The sequence below is a fragment of the Ammospiza caudacuta genome, chromosome 6, assembly GCF_027887145.1.
Source record: "Ammospiza caudacuta isolate bAmmCau1 chromosome 6, bAmmCau1.pri, whole genome shotgun sequence".
Taxonomy (NCBI): Eukaryota; Metazoa; Chordata; class Aves; order Passeriformes; family Passerellidae; genus Ammospiza; species Ammospiza caudacuta.
This window is the reverse complement of record NC_080598.1, coordinates 49,161,474-49,181,563: the sequence shown is the minus strand read 5'-3', so window position 1 is coordinate 49,181,563 and position 20,090 is coordinate 49,161,474. Positions and strand designations below refer to the sequence as shown.

Here is a 20,090-nt window from a genome sequence, read left to right as displayed (position 1 = left end):
GGAAAAGGAGCACAAAACAAACTAGTCATCATAATTCCATATAATCTCTAAACTCACTGTACACCTTAATCATTACATGAAATTCTGGTCATGCAAGAGTATTAGTAAGAATTAGAAGAACTAAAGAAATTCAACAAGGAGACTATTTTGGAGTGGCTTTAGCATACAAAGCAAATAGGCAAACGTTTCAGTTGAAGAAGAATACTGAAGTATATTAATAGGGTATAAAATTTTGCAGAAAAAGTGAATAGGGTGCTTATTTTTTCCTCACAATACAAGAATCAGGCACTGGCTAGAGGAAAAGAAGGAAATACTGTTTCAGACAATACATAATTAAGAAGCGGAACATCCTGTCCAAGAAAGCACAAAGTGAAAAACATAAAATTTATTTTTCCAGTTCCTCTGTGGAGGGCAGGCTCATGGCTGCTGTCAGACACGCAGGGTGGCTGCGGGATCAGAGGGCCCGGCTGCAGGGGCTTATTTATTTGTTCCTTTATTTGTTACTTATTTGATATTTATTTGTTAATTTGTTGTGCTGGGCCAGGCTGCCAGGCTGCCCGGCTCTCGGGGCAGGCACTGGTTACCAGCAAAGGCCGCCTGGCCTCTCCCGGCAGCACCTTTAACACAGCCGAGCGCTCCCGGCCTCTCCCGGCAGCACCTTTAACACAGCCGAGCGCTCCCGGCCTCTCCTGGCAGCACCTGTTACGCAGCCGAGCGCTCCCGGCTCCCGAGACATCGCTCGGGCCTTCTGTCCCGGGGAGCGTCATGAGGGATGAGGGCGGTGGGAAGGACGGACTGGCTCTGGAAACTGCCGCTCTGGCAACTGCCCCCCGCCTCTTCCCGCAGCACTTCCCTGCTCCAGTCCCGCAGTGCGGCGGTGGAGGGCGCACGATACGCGGGGTCCCACAGAAGCCGCCCGCCCGCCAGCCCGCCAGCAGTGACCCCAGCGCCGCGCCCTCCTTCCCCAGCCGCCATCTTGGGGCCGGGCGGAAGAACTACCGCTCCCAGCGCGCTCGGCGGCGCGGCGCCATCTTGCCGGCGGCAGCGCGGCTGCGGGGCGGCGGCGCCGGGACATGGCGCTGTTCCCGGCCTTCGCCGGGGCCGCCCAGCCAGGGGAGCCCCCCGCCGGCAGCTCCGAGGGCTCCTCGAGAGGTAAAGTCCTGGGAGAACCATCTTTCCCTTAACAGCTCCCCAGCGGCCCCCGGCACACGCCGCCAGCCCCGCTCCGGTCGTGCAGCGGCGGCGGGGGCGGGGCTGCCGCCGGGTCCGGGCCCATCGCCCCCAGAGGCTGCGGAGCGCGGCACGGGGGCTTTGGCTTTGTCGTTGGTTTTGTTATTTTCTTTTTCTTTTTCTTTTTTTTTTCTTTTTTTCGCCACTAGCTATGGATATCTTGAAAAGTGGTTTTTTAACTCCTTGCTCATTAAGCCGAATCATAGTTGGAAAGGACTTTTTTGGAAGGTCCCAAGTGGGATTATGATTCATTGTATCACATTGACTGTTGTAGTTGATGTCTAGCGAGTAATACTTTTAATAAAATAAATAATAATATTAAAGTAAATAACACTTTCTGGTGTAATGCCAAGCGGTGAAGTAGGTACTAAGTTTATTTATTCTGCTGAATAGGATTTGAGCTAACCCTTCCTTTTGCTTGCCACCCTTACATCTTCCCATTCCCTGGACACCACAGCAAAGGGAAACCAAGGAATTATTTCCCTAGGCTCCATTTCTTGTGTGTTTGGTCCAGTCAGTGTAGTGCATTAGCTTCTTGTTCTATCCAGTTCTGCATTACCTCTGATGGCATAGCAGTGGTTGATACTCGCTGCCTGTATGGAGATGTTGTAGCTGCATTCAGGATACTTTCTGGTAATGACATCTGGTGTAGGGAGTAGTGAACATAATAAGATCCCAAACTACAGTTTGTAGGAATAGAGGAGCTGCTCTGTCAGGCAGAGATACTGTAAAATTTTCTGGTAATAAGACTTTAGTTATATTATAAAACTTCAGGAATTTAGCCTTTAAGTTTGTTACAGTAGCCTATGTTACTTCAGGCCACCTTCCACTGTCTGGAAGATCAGATTATACAGAAAAAGGTGTAAGAATGACTTTTGGATCCAGATTTCAGTTGTTAGCACTGCTTATGACTTACATTTTGGTATACTGGAAGCTTTTTGTGTGAGAATTATTGACAAACCTGGAACATAATTTGTTTGGTTTATGTTTTAATAAATATTGTACTTTGTTGTTGACAACGACATTTTAATGTGAGTTATAAAAATTAAATATTAACTCAGAACCCCATTTATGGCCATGTATATCAAATTTCACACATTCAGCTTGTGAGAACTTGAGAACTTGACAGGCATCTGTCTCTCTGATAGATGGTTCTCTGCTCAGACCTGATGTGAAGCCAAAGTGCATCATAATACAGAGATCCCAGAGTATTTTGATTTTAATGTTATGTAAAACTAAGGTGCTTTTAGCAGACATTTAGGACTGTTTCATAGATTTACTGTAAATGCTGAAGTAGTAATGTATATATATTGGTCATGTTTCATGCAGCCAACCACTCTGTCTCATACTTTTAAAAACTTTCCTAAACCATTTCTGAAGTGGAAGTGCTGTCTGGAACAGAAACAGAAGCAGTGCTTATGCTTCCAATGCTGCTCAATTGCTGAGTTGCAGCAGCCTCTCAGTGCTGCATTTTCCATATGCTTTGATATAATTATGTTGTCAAGCTTAGTTAGTGTTTGGTGGAAGATAAATTGTGAATTTATGTGTAGCCATGAAGAGAGCAGTGGTGATAAGTAACCCTGCTGACATTAGTAAGCATTGTTTGCATCTGAACTATGCTGTAGGTCAGACAATGCAGTGAATTTTGCTGAAAGCAGGTTTTCAGGATCCTGAGAGGCAACAAAAGACTTCATGTAACTCTTAAAAATTGTCTCTGTCAACATGCACTGTAAATTCTTAATTTTTCTTTCTGCTTGAGAAGGTATAAAGAGAATGTCATTGGATTGCTGCTGCTGCTGCTCATTAACATGTAACAAGTACATGCATATTATTGAAAAATAGGTCTTTTATATCTGCTCTGCAAAAATGATAAACTTCTTAGACATTCCCCAAGAAAAAACCCAAACAAGTGAAGAGATAGTGTTTTAAAGTTTGGAATGCATTGTGATGTTTGAAATGCTTGCATCCAGCTAGCTGAACACTTGAGATGATTTGCAAGCAGCTTGAACTTGAATGTTGTATAATGGCAAAAATTGCTCATTTCTTTCTGAGTATTAGGTCAGTTTGGTTAAATTCTTCAGAAGATACTGTACTTGGAGAGTTCTGAACTTCCCTGCTGTAGCCACAGAGGTGCATTGACTGTGCCACAGTCTTGGTTCTCACAGAGTGATTCTTCAGTGCATTAAAGATGCAGGTTGATCTTACCTGCTCAGGTAGAACCAAGCTGCAGGCACAGGCTGGGAATTGCTGCATGGTGGTGTTCTGCAGCATGTTGGTTGGGCTGCTCATGGGGAGTGTGTTTTGGTCTGGACACTGCCATGAATTGTGCATTCTCCCTTGCACAGAGGTGGAGGCTCAAGAACCAGGGAGGTGATCACTCCTCATGGGGCCTTTCATAATGGGGATGGGCCCCTGGGAAACACAAACTGTAGCTTTACTTTGTTTTATGTATTTCTTGATGTGTTCAACTTAGGTTAACAGACTGTTTTGCAGCCTACTCTGCTTTAAATCCTTTGGTGGATGACAGCTCAGGGACATGAGAGAGGAGAAGCTTTTCATACCAAAATTCTGTTTCTGAAAGAAATACTTTAAAAGGAGGAAAAGTATATGGCTTGACAGACAGTGAGTTCTTGCTGATGAAGGAGTAGAGGTCAGTGTAGTCAAGAGCACAAAGACAAGAGTGTGACAGGAAGAACGCTGAGGCAAAAGTGATGGTAAAGAGCATGGAGGAGAGGCAGGGAGACCACATTTGTTCCTCAGTTATCTCTGTCAGTGTAGCACTGGAGGGACTGCTTTTAAGTTCTGTATTTACACAAAATAATTTTTGTTGTTTAATAGCTAAGAAATCTCACATGCTTAAAGGAATTCTAGATATGAAAATGCTGTGAAAATCATTATTAAACTTTTAATATCAGTAAAATTGTGACAAAAAGTTTCCCCTTCCACATTCTGTCCATGTCTGATCTTATCTGGTGATTTAGATGCAGAATACTTAGTGCTGACTAGTGTATCCAAATTAGCATCAAATAGCTTTCTTTCACACTGTTGAAAGGTCTAATCGTATTTCAGTGGTTAGAGAACTGACAATCCAGTGCCATGTTTTGGCCGTGTAGAAAACACTTGAATATTCTTACCAATAATGGATGTGCCTATCAATAAAACTGTGTTAAGAATGTTTTCCACACAGTCAGTAAAGTACACTTTTGTTAGTTTGTGTAAGCTTTATCACATTAATTAACTATACCTTTTATTTAATTATGCTTTTCTGTAATTTTTAAATTTTATTTTTAAAATGTGTAACTATTTCTATTATATATTGTTTCTATTATATATTGTATATAGAAATTAATGTGTAATTGATATATAGTAGTAAATATATTATGATACAGTAAATTATCTTATACATATATAGCAAATTTATACAGTCTATAAATATATAAAGTTAGAGCCTTTAAATCATAAAAATGAATGTTGGATGGATTATTTTCTTATGTATAGAGCTGTGTATTCAACATGGAATCTGCTTTCTGTATGAGCTAAATGGCAATTTCATTGAGTGCTTTCCAATAGGCTCAGTTATTGCACATGACTTAGTGACATTTACTGTGAATTTAACTGTCTGCTGACTAGATTAACCCCACCTTAAAAAGAACAGCAAGCTAATTTGTATTGATCTCACACTTTTTTTACCTGCAGAGTTAGACTGGCTTAGTAACCCAAGCTTCTCTGCAGAAGATGCACTATTGCTGCACCAACGCTCTACAGAAGTTGCCAATCTCATTCCTGAAAAATCACCATTAATAAGGTAGAATGTGCTTCAATGTCTTTTGAAATAGCCTCTTTCTTTTGTCCTGCTTATCTTTTGTTATATGAGACCAAATTCAGAAGCTAAAAGCTGCTTCTCATTCTCTTGTTCAGTATTTTAAAATGCCTGAACTGAGTCATATGTAAAAGAATGAATAATGCTTCCATGTCTTTTAACTTAAAATAATGAGAAATTGTATACATGCAATTAAATTCCTATTTTCTTTTTCTCAGAGCTGCATTTAAATGATTGTTATTTTGAAATGGAGAGGGAACTGAGCAATCATCATTCTTCATTAGCTTTTGAATGTCTAAAGTGACCCTTGAAATAATGTAAAGATTAAGCATCATCTTTATGCTTTCTCTGGGGAAACCAGAGAAATCAGCCATTTCACAGTTTTTTACTTTTTGAAAAACAGTTGCTGATGTGAACTAATGAAATACTACAAGTATCAAGTTGAGTGTGGCTGTAGAGCATGCTGGTCAGCTGAAGTGGGTGATGATGTCCTTTTGCAGAAATGAGCTTTGAGCGGCCCCTTTTGCTGAAGAACTGGTTTTAATGCATTCACTGGACTGGGTGCCATACTTGGCTTATCTACACTGTCACTAGCACTCAATAGTGATGCAGTCAAGTTGTAGCTGTCAAGTTCAAAACCTTGGTCTCTGTTAATTTGATACAAGCTCCCTTGTCTACAATGATTGTTGGAGGTCATGATAGGGAATATCTTTATAACACCAAGCACACCTCATCACATCTTATTCCATACTTAGTCTTGCATCTACGTGCATTGTGTGTTTGAAATGCAATCACTGTTTTGTTTATCAGTCATATATTCTGCTGTGTTTCTTCATATCTTTTTAGGACTAATGTCATAAAGCTAAGGATTTTGCAAGTTACCATCAGATAGAATGACATAATAAACCCACCATATTAATTTTATCTTTGAAAAGGACTTTGTCAAAAAATAGTGTGCAGAAAAATGTTTGGGTGTTTGTTGTTTGGGGGTTGTTTTGTCTATTTCTTGGGTATTGATTTAATAAAAACAAATTGGTTTCATCTCAGTAAAAACTAATTCCACCAACCTGGTGGAATTGAGAGGGTGGTTTTGAAAGGGTTTGCTTTGTTTGGTTTGCAGAAATGTGCATGTTTGTTTTAAAGATCTACTAATGATTCTTCTTTGGTGTCTTTTTCTTTAGTGTCCCTAAACAAAGTCTGTCAGGGCTGTTGCTTGAGATGCCTTATTTCTGAAATACAGTATTTTCTTATATTGACATATTAGGAATAATGAGAGTTGTCACTCCTTTTTTTCATTGAAAGATTGCAGAAAAAAAGACATTTTAAAAGAGCTTGTGTTTTAATTAAGGGTTAGAGAAGACTTCCATTATTCATTTGATTATTAAGTGTGGGAGTTTTTGTGGTGTGTACAATAATATACATATGTTTTGCCAAAACCATGTGTCCTTTGTGTGATCTCTCAATAGCTCAGTTGTCTGTTCTACATAGTGTTATTTATTACTTTATACTGTATTATATGGTAACATTAGTTCAGTAGTCATCAAAAATTGTTTCTTGGTTGGTAGATTTGATTTTTTTAATCTGGAATCTTTGATTTTTTAATCTGGAATTTGATACTTCTTATATAAGTCATAAAAAAACAGGGAAAAAAATTCAGACTTTTTTCTTTTGCAGGTCACAGTGAAAGATTTCTCAGTCTTTTAACATGACCTAAGTTGTTTAGCAAAGTTAGGAAATGTTATCATTTCAGTCATCTTCTTTAATTTGACAGTGTTAACAGATGGCTATTTATACAGATCACACATCAAAATGCCTTGACAATTAAAACATTAAGACTTCCTGTCAGTAATTCCAGCAACTGAAAAATGTAGTTGTGATTTAATGCAGATTTAGCCCACTTTTGCTCTGTACGTTACTGCTACCATCTCAAAAAAATAGAGGGAGAATAAAGGTAAAGAATAAAATGTTCTGAACTTTCTTACAGTGATAGTCTGTAACAGTTTTACTGCTTAGCTGTATAGGTGTATATAAATGTACATACTTTTTTCCAAGCAGGACTTCTTCCAGATCTGAGTTGTCGGAGGAGAGTGATACAGATGAGAGCCTGAAACAGACAAGTAAGAAAAGGAAAAAGAAAAAGCATCACCTCAGTAAAAAGAAAAAGAAGAAAACCAAAGGAGATTCCAGTAGCAGCGAGTCAGAGGTGGACACTAAGCACATCAAGGACAGAGGAAGTGGCAAAAGTAGTGAAAAGGAAGCAGCAGCAAAGTATGTAAATATTAACACTGTGCAAGATGTAAATCCATTGTGTTCTTGTGTTTGTCTCTTCAACTGAAATTCTTACCATTGGTTGATCATCTTTTTCAAAGCTTTGTTTGACTAAACATGCATTCAAAGCAAGGGAAACAGATTTAGAACCACTTGTTTAATAATATAAAAAAACTGACTAAAATATTCAGTGAAGTGCTGTTGTACAGAGCAAAGCATGGTAAGGTGGTTATGAAATAAATTTTTGAAGTCATGTAGAGGCTTATATCTAGTTTTTGTAAGCATCTTGTTTCCTTTCACTGATTTTTGTGAGGGTTTGGAGAGTGATTGCATTAAACATTGTTAATTATTTATATGTGGCTGGGTTTGCCTTGTAATGTAACTTTCTCCTCAGAGTTTACATTTCGGGTTTTTTTCATTTTAAGACAAAATTTATGATTTTGTACTTCTTTTATATCCATATATTTTGCTTCATACTTTCTACTTGTAATATTTCTATATGAGTATTTGAGCGATTGAAATTGGGTGTTTTGTTAAATCTTCTTTGTTAATTCCAGGAGCTCTAAGGGTCTGTGTAATTAGTGGAGATGTCATGTTTTTATGGAGCAAGAAAAGAGGCATGTAGTGACTATCATGATCTTTGAGCAGCAAATGAGGTTCTGTGAATGCAGCAAGTATGCAGTTTTGGCATCCCTAGCTGTGCTTTCCTCAGGCTGCTGGGTTTTTAACATTTCAAGGTTAACATTTCACTGTCCAGCTGGCAGTGAGTCACATTCTCCTGGTTGTCACCATGTTTGCTAGTTTGAGCAGCCATTTTGCCTCTCTCTGATTCCCTGGTTCCTGTGTTTTCTTTGGCATCAGCAGCTCTGGCTCTAATTCCACACTGCAGCTACTCCTGGATAAAGTGAGGGTTTGGTGACATTAAGGAATTGTTGCTACAATTGATGCAGTCTGGGTAGTCTTTGAATTTCCCCAAATTTACTACATCTCTGGAAGGGGATTAATCAGGAGCTGAAAGCACAGATTGGTGGGATGTGTCTATGCCAAGGTAACATTGTTTCCCTGTGGAGGAGTGGCAGAGGTGCTGCAGATGTTGTCTGATACCTCTAGCCTGACCTGACTCCTCCTTTATGAGAACTTTCATTGGTTTGTGGTGGCTAAGGCTTCCTTGGCTGTGAGGAAGGACAGTAAAAACTATTTGGGTGCTGAACCCATTCTGCTCAGTCCCATCACTCATCCATGGAAGGGTGCCTGGTTCATAAGCTGTTTGCCAGGTTGGGCCAGACAGCCAATGCTTTGCCCAAATAAAAGTGTTGAAGTTCTTTCATGGTGTCTTTTTTTACTACTTTCCAGAAATTATTGATGCTGAGAGAATATTGAATTTTCAAAAGACTGGTTTTGAAACCTGAACCACAAAATTGCTCTGAATATGAAAAATGTTGTGACATTTTTGAAAACTTTTCAGAACTCTAAAACTGACATAATTGTACCATGAATTCAGACTGGAAATTCACAGTTATCTAGAGTTCAGAGGCAGGTGGCAATTTCCACTTAAGTTAACTTGTATAACTGTAATCCATAAACCCTTTGATACACACTGTTTTATCAAATGCATGGGTATAATTACAGCTAGTAAATCCTCTTACACATGTTCTTATTTTTCTTGATTGTAGCATCTTAACAAGACAAGAGTAAATTTTGAAAGTAGTAGTATGTGGCTTTTGGATTATAGTGTGCCAAGCTATTGATTAAATTGGTTGATTAAACTGGTTATTACCTTTCATAATCATAAATTCAGTTTTTGGAAGTGCAAGGACTTGCAGTGTTTTGATTTGATGGTACTATTAGTGTATTTCTAATTGTTTTTTTCAAAGTGTGGACTGACTTTGCAGGAGTGGGTCACGTACAATGACTGTGAGTAAGTTAAATTACTGTGAACTACAGAAATTTAATGTTTTGGGTTATGTAAATGCTGAATATGTGCACAAATGCTTAGAATATCCTCCTTCTCCTTGTGTGCAGTCTAGGTAAGAAAGCATCAGTTGTTACCAGCAGTCACTCTATTTGGCTTGATGATATCCAGGAGTCCAGAGCAGACACCTTCTGCATAGACAAGAAACCAGACCCTGCAAACTGGGCCTACAAATCCTTGTATCGTGGGGACATAGCAAGGTATGGAACATTGTTCTCTGTATCCAAACTGCCACAGAGTCACTTGAGTCTGTCTGCAACTTTTTGCATAGAAGATGAGAAAAGATAACTGAGTAGCTTATTTCAAAATTTGACTTGGTGTTGAGCCAGTGTCAGTGGCAGGTGATATCCCTAGGGGGTCTGTGCTGCTGCCTGATGTGTTCTTCATCAGTGACACAGACAGCAGGATCAAGTGCACACTCAGTAAGTTTCACAACTCCAAGCTGAGTAGTGCAGTTGGGATGACATCCAGAGGGACCTGGGCAAGGACCTCGAGATTTAACAATGGCAAGGTGCTGCACCTGGGTCAGGGCATCAGCACAGGCTGGGGATGAACAGATCAGAACAGCCCTGCCAAGAAGGACTTGGGGGTGCTGGTGGGTGAGAGCAGTGATGGGAGCAAGTGGATGAGGAGCCAGAAATACGCACTGGCAGCCCAGAAAGCCAATTGTATCCTGGGCTGCATCCAAAGCAGTGTGGCCAGCAGGGCAAGGGAGGGGGTTCTGCCCCACTCTGCCCTGGTGACACCCCACCTGAAGTGCTGTATCCAGCTCTGGAGTCCCCAGCACAGGAAGGGCATAAGTCTTTTGGAAGGAGTCTGGAGAATGGGCACCAGATTGATTACAGAGAGCTGGAACACCTCTCCTTTGAGTAAAGGCTGAGAGAATTTGGGTTGTTCAGCCTGGAAAAGAGAAGGCTCCATCCAGTACCTGAAGGGAGCCTACAAGAAAGATGGAGAGGGACTTTTTATACTCTTTACTGAGAGGGTGGTGAGGCATTGGAATAGGCTGCTCAGAGACTTGGATGCTCCATCCCTGGAAGTGTTTGAGGCCAGGTTGGAAGGAGCTTTGAGCAGCCTGATCTGTTGGAAGGTGTCTCTGCCCATGGGGTTGGAATGAGATGCCTGGCATCTGTAAGGCCCCTTCCAACCCAAACCATTCTAAAATTCTTGAATAAATGTTTTAAAAGGCAAAAGATGGCATGAAATAATGGGTATATTGTGCATGATTTTCATTGTTCTTAAAAACACTCTCTGTGTAGCAAACTACAGGGCCATCTGGATGTGGCAGCATGGGGCAGATGTATGTTTTTGAGGTCAGAAATCCGAGGTTGTGTTATAAATTGTCTTTGGTCAAGTCTCTTTTTGGTCTCTATGGTTCTGTTTCTGTGTCTGAGAGGAAAGTGAAGGTATTGATTATTTCATACTACATTTGTCAAGAGGTTTACTTATTTGAGTAGTTTGATACCATTGTAAAAAATAAAGCTACAGGTATTTTCTTAGACAACAGATTTCACCCAGACATTGTACTAAAATGTGTCTGTCCTATGCAATGCTACATTTCAAGTTAGTATAGAAGAAATTGCGCATTCAATATCCTTAGTGAGTTACTGGTGCTGTGATGACCCTTCAGAACATTTCCTTGCATTAATGCAGAAGCCCATCCAAAGGAGCCTACAGTTGACTCATGCATTATGTATGTACACTTCTTGATTTTCTCAGGAAAATTGTTTACTGTATATACAATAATACTGTATATAATTATTTGTGGAGGAGGGAGAATTTATGGGTTATATTTTTGTAGCTTTTTGTGCCTTTGCAATAAAATTGCCTGGTTACAATTTGTTTCAATTTTCTATCACCTTTGGATTGTCAGCTATTTTCTGAGATGAAAAGTATTATTTTAGTGTTACATGTCCCTATATCTGCCACTGAAATGACATTCTTGGTAATATTTGAAGATGGTATTTTCCTGTCTTAATCCATGGGATTATTGTGGCCTTTATGAACATGGCCATTTTTTTATCTTCACACCCCTCTCCACTTTGGCATATAAAATGGACAGAGGCTTAGGGATGCAGAAGGAAATTGCTGGATGAACAACTGGTGTCTCATTTTCAGTTTAAAATAGTCTAATCTAAGTAACCCTAAATAGTGTCTGTTGTTCTTCCTCTGGGTTTGTCTACATGGTTTAAAATGCTGAAAAGGAAAAAGGGTTTCTTCTGCTTGAGTATGATATATGTTGTTGAATTCAGAGGAAGCTTAGTGTGATAGTAAAGTGCGATGGCAGTGAAGGAATTTATAAGTTGAAGTTTTAAATAAGCAGAAATTTACCAGGTTCCTAAACTTTTGAAGGTATATGCATACATTATTTGGGTTAATTTGAATGAAAGTATTTCTTTCAAAAAGGAGGTATCTCTTTAGAAGATGTTTAATTGTATTTTCCCTTTCAAGGTATAAAAGAAAAGGAGACTCCTGTCTTGGCATAGATGCAAAGAAACAGTGGATAACCTGGGACAGTTCTGCATCAAAAAGGAAGCAAGCACAGAGTCGGCCTGAGCGCTACTTTACAAAGAACAATGTGAAGATGCTGAACACAGATGGGATTCTTGTCTGTAATAAAAGTTCTCCATCTGATCCACCTGCTTTTATACCAGTTTCCCAAGTGGAAACTGATGATTCTTCTGACACAACAGAAGTAAATCCTCTTGGGATTTATGATCCATCAACCACAGTGTGGCTACAAGGAAAAGGGTGCAAGAGTGCAGACAGGGAGTCTGTAAATACACAGCAAGCAGTTCAAGAGCCTGGGCTAAACATGAACTCTGTTCTAATGACAAAAGTAGAAGAATATAACAAGAAAGTAAGAGAAAACCCAAGAGATATTAATGCTTGGATGGAATTTATTGCCTTTCAGGTATGTGTTCTAATGGACCTTGTTGCTTATTATAAGTAGTAAATACATGAACATTATAGTGTAATTTCATTTGTTTAGAACTGTATATCTTTTCTTGGTGGAGAATGAATTGTTAACTCAGCTTCACAAATGTCAGCATTCTTGTGATTCTAGTGATTGTTCTTCCTAAGGTTGTAATGATGTTTCTTTTTGTTTTAGGATGAATTAATGAGAGGACCTAGCCCTTATGCCAGTACAGGAGAGCAGGAATTAAGGAGAAAATCACTCAAGTTAATCTTGGAAAAGAAACTGGCCATTTTAGAGAGGGCAATTGAAAGCAATCCAAGTAATGTTGATCTGAAGCTTGCCAGGCTGAAGCTTTGCACAGAATTCTGGGAACCACCAGCTGTGATCAAAGAATGGCAGAAGCTAATATTTTTACATCCCAATAATCCAGAGATGTGGAAGAAATACCTTCTGTTCTGTCAAAGTCAGTTCACTACCTTCTCTGTTTCAAAGATCAACAGCCTCTATGGGAAATGTTTGACAACACTGGCAGCTGTGCAGGATGGCAGCATGGTGTCCCACCCTCTGCTGCCTGGCACTGAAGCAGCTATGCTGGGTAAGGCTCTTTCTGCATATTATGGTCAGATTGGCCTTCATAGCTGCTAATGCATTAAGAACAGATTTTCCTGTATTGCATGAAGCTTTTCTTCTCTCCAAAATGCCTGGCATCCTGGTTTCTTAGCTGAGAATTGAAGCAGATATTCCAACCAAATATGGATATGGCAGATCCTTCTCTTCCCCAGGACAGTTTGTGATACAACATCCATTAAAGTCTAATGTGCTGAGTGGTTTATAGCACAATGTCAAGACTGGAGGATCACAGCCAACAGCCAGATGTGCTTTTATAAAAGGGAGACTTGTGAAAAAAATAAGTATCTCTTGTTTGGAAGTTTTACAATTGATACTTTAATCCAGAAAAGAGGAGGAACATTACAAGTCTGATGTGAAATTTTGTTGAGAATCCCAGTCTGTAGATGGAGAATTCCAAGCTGTAATACCATGTGATCATGCCTTTTCTATTTCTCCTATGCATACATCTACCACTTTATAATTTATTATATAATTATCCCTGGAAGGAAAATAATTCAGATAGTTGGGATGCTGGAGTGGATTCAGGGAAGAAATGAGTTCATGCTCAGTTCTGGCATGGACTTTAAATTTATTCGGAGCTAAATGATTTATACTATCCAGTTCAGCTTTACTTCTCTACCTTGGCATGTCATTGTGATTATTGTTCTGTGAATACTTTGAGGAGGGGAAAAGATTAGTGTCACCATGTGTATTTTTGACTTGATATTTTTTTATTTTAAAATTAATTTTCAATCTAAGAGACTATTATAGACGAGTCCATTTTTTAATGTGCATCATAGTCCAAGAAACCTCTTGTTTTTATCCAGTCCTGTAACTCCTGTTGGAGCAATGATGTTATGCAATATCCAGTCTGGACTAACAGATAGAGATGCTGGGTTACCACATTGGTTTCAGGTGTTCAGATCTCATACAGTCTTTGGCTGACTCATCTTGGATCAAGCACTGCAAAAGTGCTGCAGAGGAAAAATGCTCTACTGGCCAGTGCATATTGTACAGCCTGATAGCTTCTAATTGCTTCTCCTGTCTCTAATTTCCAATATTTCAGTCACTTTGTACACTCACCAAAATGAATGATTCTCAGGACAAAGGTTTTATTCAGAATCTGGTTTTGGAAACAAGAAGGGTTTTCTTTCATTTTGTTTTCCTGCACATATTTGAAGGTATATGACTCATGAAGCAGATTGTCAACTGCTATGAGGATTTTTTATTAGAGTTCCTTTAGCAGGTTAACCAGTATTAGATTGATGTTTTTCTAAATACTTTTTTGCTGGCAATATCCACAGATAGCTAAAAATAAAAAGGAACTCAAATTCATGAATGGAACAGAACAAAAAGTAACTTCTTGTTGTTCTGTCTTAAGCCTCCAGTGATTTGTTTATGAACACTCTCAGGTATTTTATTTTTCCTCTTCAGAATTCAAATTATAGGATTAGAGAAATTTCACTGGGATTCTTCTTTGAGATTTCTTCATTTGTGACTCAGCTGTGTAATTCTTGGGCTGAGTTTTAATTGAAATTGTACTTATTAGGAAGGTAACCAAATCGTTCATTAAGATAAATATACAGAATATTTCACAAACTTATCATGAGGTGAGTAGCACTGTAGATGTACATTAGGTTTATATCTTCAACTTTGACCTTTCCTAGGGACAAAGTGTAAGAGCTCTGATTTTAAATAGTGGGGGACTGTGCCATCTAGTGTTCAGTTCAGTATGGAGTACTGTCTGCTTGGAAATAGGTGGGTGTTTTTTTTAAGTATTGAAAAATTTTGAAAAGGTAAAGCTGAATTTAAAATAATAGATCAGCCTTTACATAAATTTTGAGATAATAATTTATAATACTTTAAATTTACTAGAAACTGTTAATATAAAGCAGATTAATATAAAGTATTCTTAATTTTTGCTGTGTAAACAGTGTTCTGTTTTTCAAATTATACCTCCTGGTTGGGGAGAAACATCCTTATCTTCTAGGTCAGTTCAGCTGCAGAACTGTCTTAGCATCATGGACTGAATTAAGTATGTATTCATGCTGTTTTCAGTTTTTGCCACAAAGAAATGCTGATCTTTGCATTTCATCAAATACTTTTTTTTCCTAATGCAGAAAAATTTACACTGTAATTTATTTTTGGCACCAGTTTGGCAGCAAATCCTGATGAGGCATTTTCTACATTCAGAGTATTTCAATCAAAGTTCATTTCTGAAGCTAGGAGAGTAGGAGAGGACAATCTTTACAGTATCAGTTTGACACAATGCCTAAATTAGTTAAAATACGTAGGAAGACTGTATTATAAACTTAATAATTGTTTTTGTTGTTTAAATACCTTCACAAATCTCAGAGTCTTTGTCAGCAGGAATAATCATTGACTTTGCAGAAAAAAATTTATTTAATGCCCAATGTATATATTCTGCTGAATTCAGGTTATGTGTCTGATACATATCTAAATTCAGATATAAGGAGTAATTAATTTCCCATGTGCTAAATATAAGATGATGATGATGACGATGAAGAGCAGTTGCTGCTAACCTGTGTTGTTACATGTGTGTATCTAGACACCTAACATTTGGATTGTTTCAAACCCTCCAAAGACAGTGTGTTTAGTGAAAGAACAGTAGCATTTAAAGAACTGTTTTACTGTTCTCCATGCTGTCAGTGATTGAGTCTTTATGGGCTTGGGGTTTTTTGCAAGTCTGTTATGATTTAAAGCAATTTAAACAGCTTTTATTGTGTTAAGACTGGAGTGTCATTTGGAGTGATTGAGTATCACTGAAATGTCCTTGAGCTGCCTCATAATGGAGGTGTTTATAATACCTGTTACTTCTCCAACTCTTGTCCAAAATATGGAGAGGAGCACTGGGACTTTGCTTCCCTTTTCAAGCTGAGACTGAAGTTTGGTGTGCAGTGGCAATATGGCAGTGGTTAGACAAATAATTTGTTGAAGAGTGAGGGATAGGGCTTTTCCCTACTTTTAAGCAGTAATATATTGACCAGAATACTGACTTGATTCAGGTCTTGCATACAGAAATAGGAAATCACAATTGGAATGAAAATTCTATATTGCTAATATATTATCAATGTAAATATCTCATGCAAAACTGAGGCAAAAAGGATTTTTGTTGTTATCACCTCCTGTGTGCCCTGTGATAACACCCAGCATCCTCAAAGAGGGCTGTGACCCACTGGCAGATGTTGGTGCAGTGAGGGGCAGAGCATTGTGTCCAGCTTTCCACCAGTAAGGACAGTGCCTGTATGGCATGAATAAAAAGCCACCTCTTTGGCACATTTAAAGTGAGCAGTCTAAAAGCTCATTAAACTGTGACCATTTTGACATGCATTTATGCTGGTTACCCTTCATAGTTTGCATTTTGATACTGTTCCAAAACAATTATTTTCTACAGCATGTCGTGTATGTATTTTTATATTTGTGGGCTGTAATAAAACACTTTGCAACAAAATCTGAAGTACTAAAATTTTATCTTCTTTTCTTGACAGCTATATTTATTCAGCAATGCCACTTCCTGAGACAGGCTGGTCATTCTGAGAAAGCAGTGTCTTTGTTTCAGGCTCTGATTGACTTCACCTTCTTTAAACCTGACAGTGTAAAAGATCTGCCAACAAGGGGACAGGTAGCAATTTCCATTTAAATGGGTGTGTGTCTTTATGTATTACAGAAAATGCTGTACCAGAAAAATGCTGACGACTTTTTAAGGCCATAGGGAAATATTTTGGATAACAGCTTACTTAGAGGTTCTTCAAGGTGATGCTTGCATTGAAAACATGCTTGTGTGTCCTCTGGAACTACAGGCCAAATGGCTACTTTTACTGTATATAATTGAAGTGTGATAACCAGTCATTTCATCTTTTTTAATAATTAAAAATGGAAAAAATTGGAGCTAGCTGACCAATGTCTGTGTCTAGCTAGCACTTGCCCTGCTTCTTTTTCCCCAAAATGCTGGTTTTTTGTTACTGGTGATGGAGAGACCTGATAGGACATAAAATCTTTCCGTTCAGGTAGTTTTTGCCAAAGTTTCTTAGATTCTGTTACCTATTTCCATTAATTTGATGGCTACATTAGGAACACTTTTGTGCTTTCAAGTGCCTTTTATTTGACCCATGAGATTCTGTTCAGCTTATAATGGTAAATGTTGAAGTACTAAATCACTTTTTCTCTTAATTTGTTCAGGAGGATGTTGCACATGCACCCCGCTAATAAGGAAGTTAATATTTAGTTGCCAGTAGCCTCATCCCACTGAACTGTTAGGAACTGTTTCCTTTTTAATGAGTGGTAGAGAGGCCACCATTTAGGCAGCTGGGCTACTCTGGAGGATAAACATTAAATTTGCTGCAGTTACTTCACTGTCTTCCCAGAAACTCAGACTCCAGTTCTTGCTCTGGTGATTAATACTGTTACCAACAAATGGAGCAATCTTACAGGTTAAAAAATAGTGATGTCTTCTTAAAGAGCTAAAATTTAGAGTTCAGTCATAGCTGTCATGGAGTAATTGCACAGATACATGTAGTTAAGTTCCAGTCATTTGAAAAACTGCATTTAATTTGTAGTATTTTAAAAATCTTAGAGCAGGATGAAAAGGAACCTTGATTCAAAAGGACCATGTTTAGGTTGGAAAATGCAGTTCTTGAAAATAGGAAAATGCCAGATTTACAGCTGATCACTCATTCTGCTGTCATACAGAAGTGTTATGACTCAGTCTGGAATTACTTGTTTCTGTACTGTTTTCACAGTTCACTTTCTCACTTGCAGCAAAGAATAAATCCACAAGGAGCAGAATTATATTTTGCAGTTTGCTGTAAGCCTGGAATTTTCTCATGTATCGATGCTTGGTTTTCTTGGAGTAAATTTTATTGTTAATATTTGTATTAACAGTCACATCTCAATGTCCAAGCCAAGGACTGGTAAACAGCAGAAGCATTTAATAGGTGAGGGATTGTCATTAGAGCTTAGGATATAAAAGCAGAGGAGGAATTGATGAATCTAGAGATGACTGATTGCATACTGGCAGTGACAAAGTCACCAGGATTAGAACCCTGAACTTCTGGTTCACTGGAAAGTGCCCTGACCTTTTTGGCCATCCTTAAACCTGAAGGATTAAAGTCTTTATGGATCTTTTTCCTCTTGTCTTTAGTCTAGTCATATTTATGTGCAACTGTAACATTTTTATTTGACCATAGGTGTGTGATTGAATTATCATTCCATTAGCCAAATTCTTCATGACCCATATAACTTAGGGAGGAGGGGAGCTTTGGGTTCTGAAAGCCACACCTTAGGGACTTTGGATCTTTATCCTTGAAAGATCTGTAAAGGACTGTAGGCACAAAAGTGTTTTGCTTTCTTTAAAGCCTGTTGCCTTTTAAAACAATCTTTATTTTCATGAGAAGAGCTGATGACAGTCCTTATGTGCCACAGCTGTAACTGAAGTACTCAGTTGTGCCTGCTGAATCTTAAGCAGTATCTAACAAAGTCTTCAGATACAGAAATTGTACCCAGTACATGCTTGTAGGGTCTGGGAAACCTAAGTTGACAGAGATAATGTCTGTACAACAGCAAAAATGATTTTTCCTATGTTTTGTTTTCGTCGGTCCTGTCAAAAACAATAGGTGGAATTCTTTGAGCCCTTTTGGGATAGTGGAGAACCACGAATTGGAGAAAAAGGAGCAAGAGGCTGGAAAGCATGGATGCACCAACAGGAAAAGGGTGGCTGGGTTGTTCTTAAGCCTGGTATGTGTGTCTCAATATGTGTAGTTGTATGTCCATGTGTTCTTCTAAACATTTTGATTAGAATTATATAATCTGATTCTTGTCATGGTTTTGCATACAAGTTTTAAAAAATATTTACTGATATCAAGATAATGTATATCATACTTCACAGGGAATAGCAGGTGCTGAATGTTCTGGGTATGATATTGTTTATGGAACATTGTTGCCCTTCCTACAGTGAGAATTAGAGGAGAGGATGGCATACCCTACACTTCATGTTGGAAAAGCCAGAGGTGTGAGTACTTGGTGGAGAGTCACACCCATCAAAAGTGAGAGTAAGCTTCCCTTAAGACCCTTCCAACATAATATTAAAGTGAAGTGGGATTATATTGTTAGATGACAGTTGCTTCAAGGATACCTAGATTCTTGATTCTATTTCTAGAGTCACATTTTAGTTTCTCAAGCAAAGGTATAGCAAAAATAGGAGGAAAACGTTTCCTTTTTCTTTGTGATGCAGAAATGAAAGAATTGTCTTCACTTGGCTGGAGTGCTTCTGGATGAGCAGGGATGCAGAAAACACTCCCTGCTGCTTTGCCTCACCTTGTCTTGTGGCCTACAGTACTTTTTTTCATGTCAAGGACTATTTCTCAAGCAGATACAGCTTGCAGGGAAGCAGGAGGCTGCAATGTGTCTGACCAAAGAGGAACTGTCTTTGCTTTTGCTACTCCTGCTGTAGCAACTCTGGTGAAGCAAGTTTGGGTCTGCTTTTAGTAAACAAAGGAACTGAAAGATAATTAAGTCCCTCCCTTGTCTCTGGATTAAGATGGAATTTCCTTGGCCCCTGAATTCAGCAGTTTTATTTTTGATGGCTCTAGGCATTTTGTTCACAAACTGAGAAGACTCAGTATAGAGAAGAGGACCACTGTCAGTCTTGGGCAGCTCCAGTACCTACCAGTGGTTTCCCCCTATGTGTCAACCCCTAAAGTCCAGGTGCAATTTTCAATTGAGTGTGTTCATTAAAAACTGTCAGGTTTCTTCAAACTTTGATTAGATTGTTGAAATACTGTCTTTTTTCATAGAGTTGCTGACTAAAGGGGAAACTATTGATCACAAAAATATAGAGAGAGTAAAAATCTTGCAACCACCTGTTTGTTTTACCTGAAGTTTAAGAGGAACTGGGATTGGAAGTGTTTCAGATGGCAGATGTCAGGATCAAGAATTTGGAGATGGTGTAGAAATAGCTTGATTTTTATAATGCAGGCAACCATGAAATTTTGTAGGCAATTTTTTTCCTCAGCAATAAAAAAGAAACACCTCTACAAGCTTTCCCTTTGCCTATAGGTGCTCATCAGTTTCTGCACAGAATTAATATATTGCTGTCAGAGGACAAATATGGTAATTGTATCCAATAGTCCAGAAAGATTATCATAAAAGTGGGATATGGTTAAGCACATCCTCGTGTGTGTGTGTGTGTAACTATGTGGGTTGTTTCATCTGCACATTAATTCAAATGTTGAAAATACCACTTGTTAAAAGCA

General features: G+C 38.7%; 1 protein-coding gene across 1 annotated transcript in view; it reads left to right on the top strand.

The window, feature by feature from the left end:
- Nucleotides 1–1,030: 1,030 nt before the first annotated feature.
- Nucleotides 1,031–20,090, top strand: part of NRDE2 (NRDE-2, necessary for RNA interference, domain containing) — a 28,327-nt gene continuing 9,267 nt past the window's right edge. Inside the window, exons 1-8 of the mRNA XM_058806750.1 lie at nucleotides 1,031–1,152; nucleotides 4,927–5,035; nucleotides 7,106–7,318; nucleotides 9,341–9,490; nucleotides 11,742–12,204; nucleotides 12,403–12,805; nucleotides 16,329–16,462; nucleotides 18,453–18,573. Of these exons, the coding sequence (XP_058662733.1) occupies nucleotides 1,074–1,152; nucleotides 4,927–5,035; nucleotides 7,106–7,318; nucleotides 9,341–9,490; nucleotides 11,742–12,204; nucleotides 12,403–12,805; nucleotides 16,329–16,462; nucleotides 18,453–18,573 (1,672 nt within the window). The 5' untranslated portion in view covers nucleotides 1,031–1,073. The remainder of the gene's footprint in view (nucleotides 1,153–4,926; nucleotides 5,036–7,105; nucleotides 7,319–9,340; nucleotides 9,491–11,741; nucleotides 12,205–12,402; nucleotides 12,806–16,328; nucleotides 16,463–18,452; nucleotides 18,574–20,090) is intronic.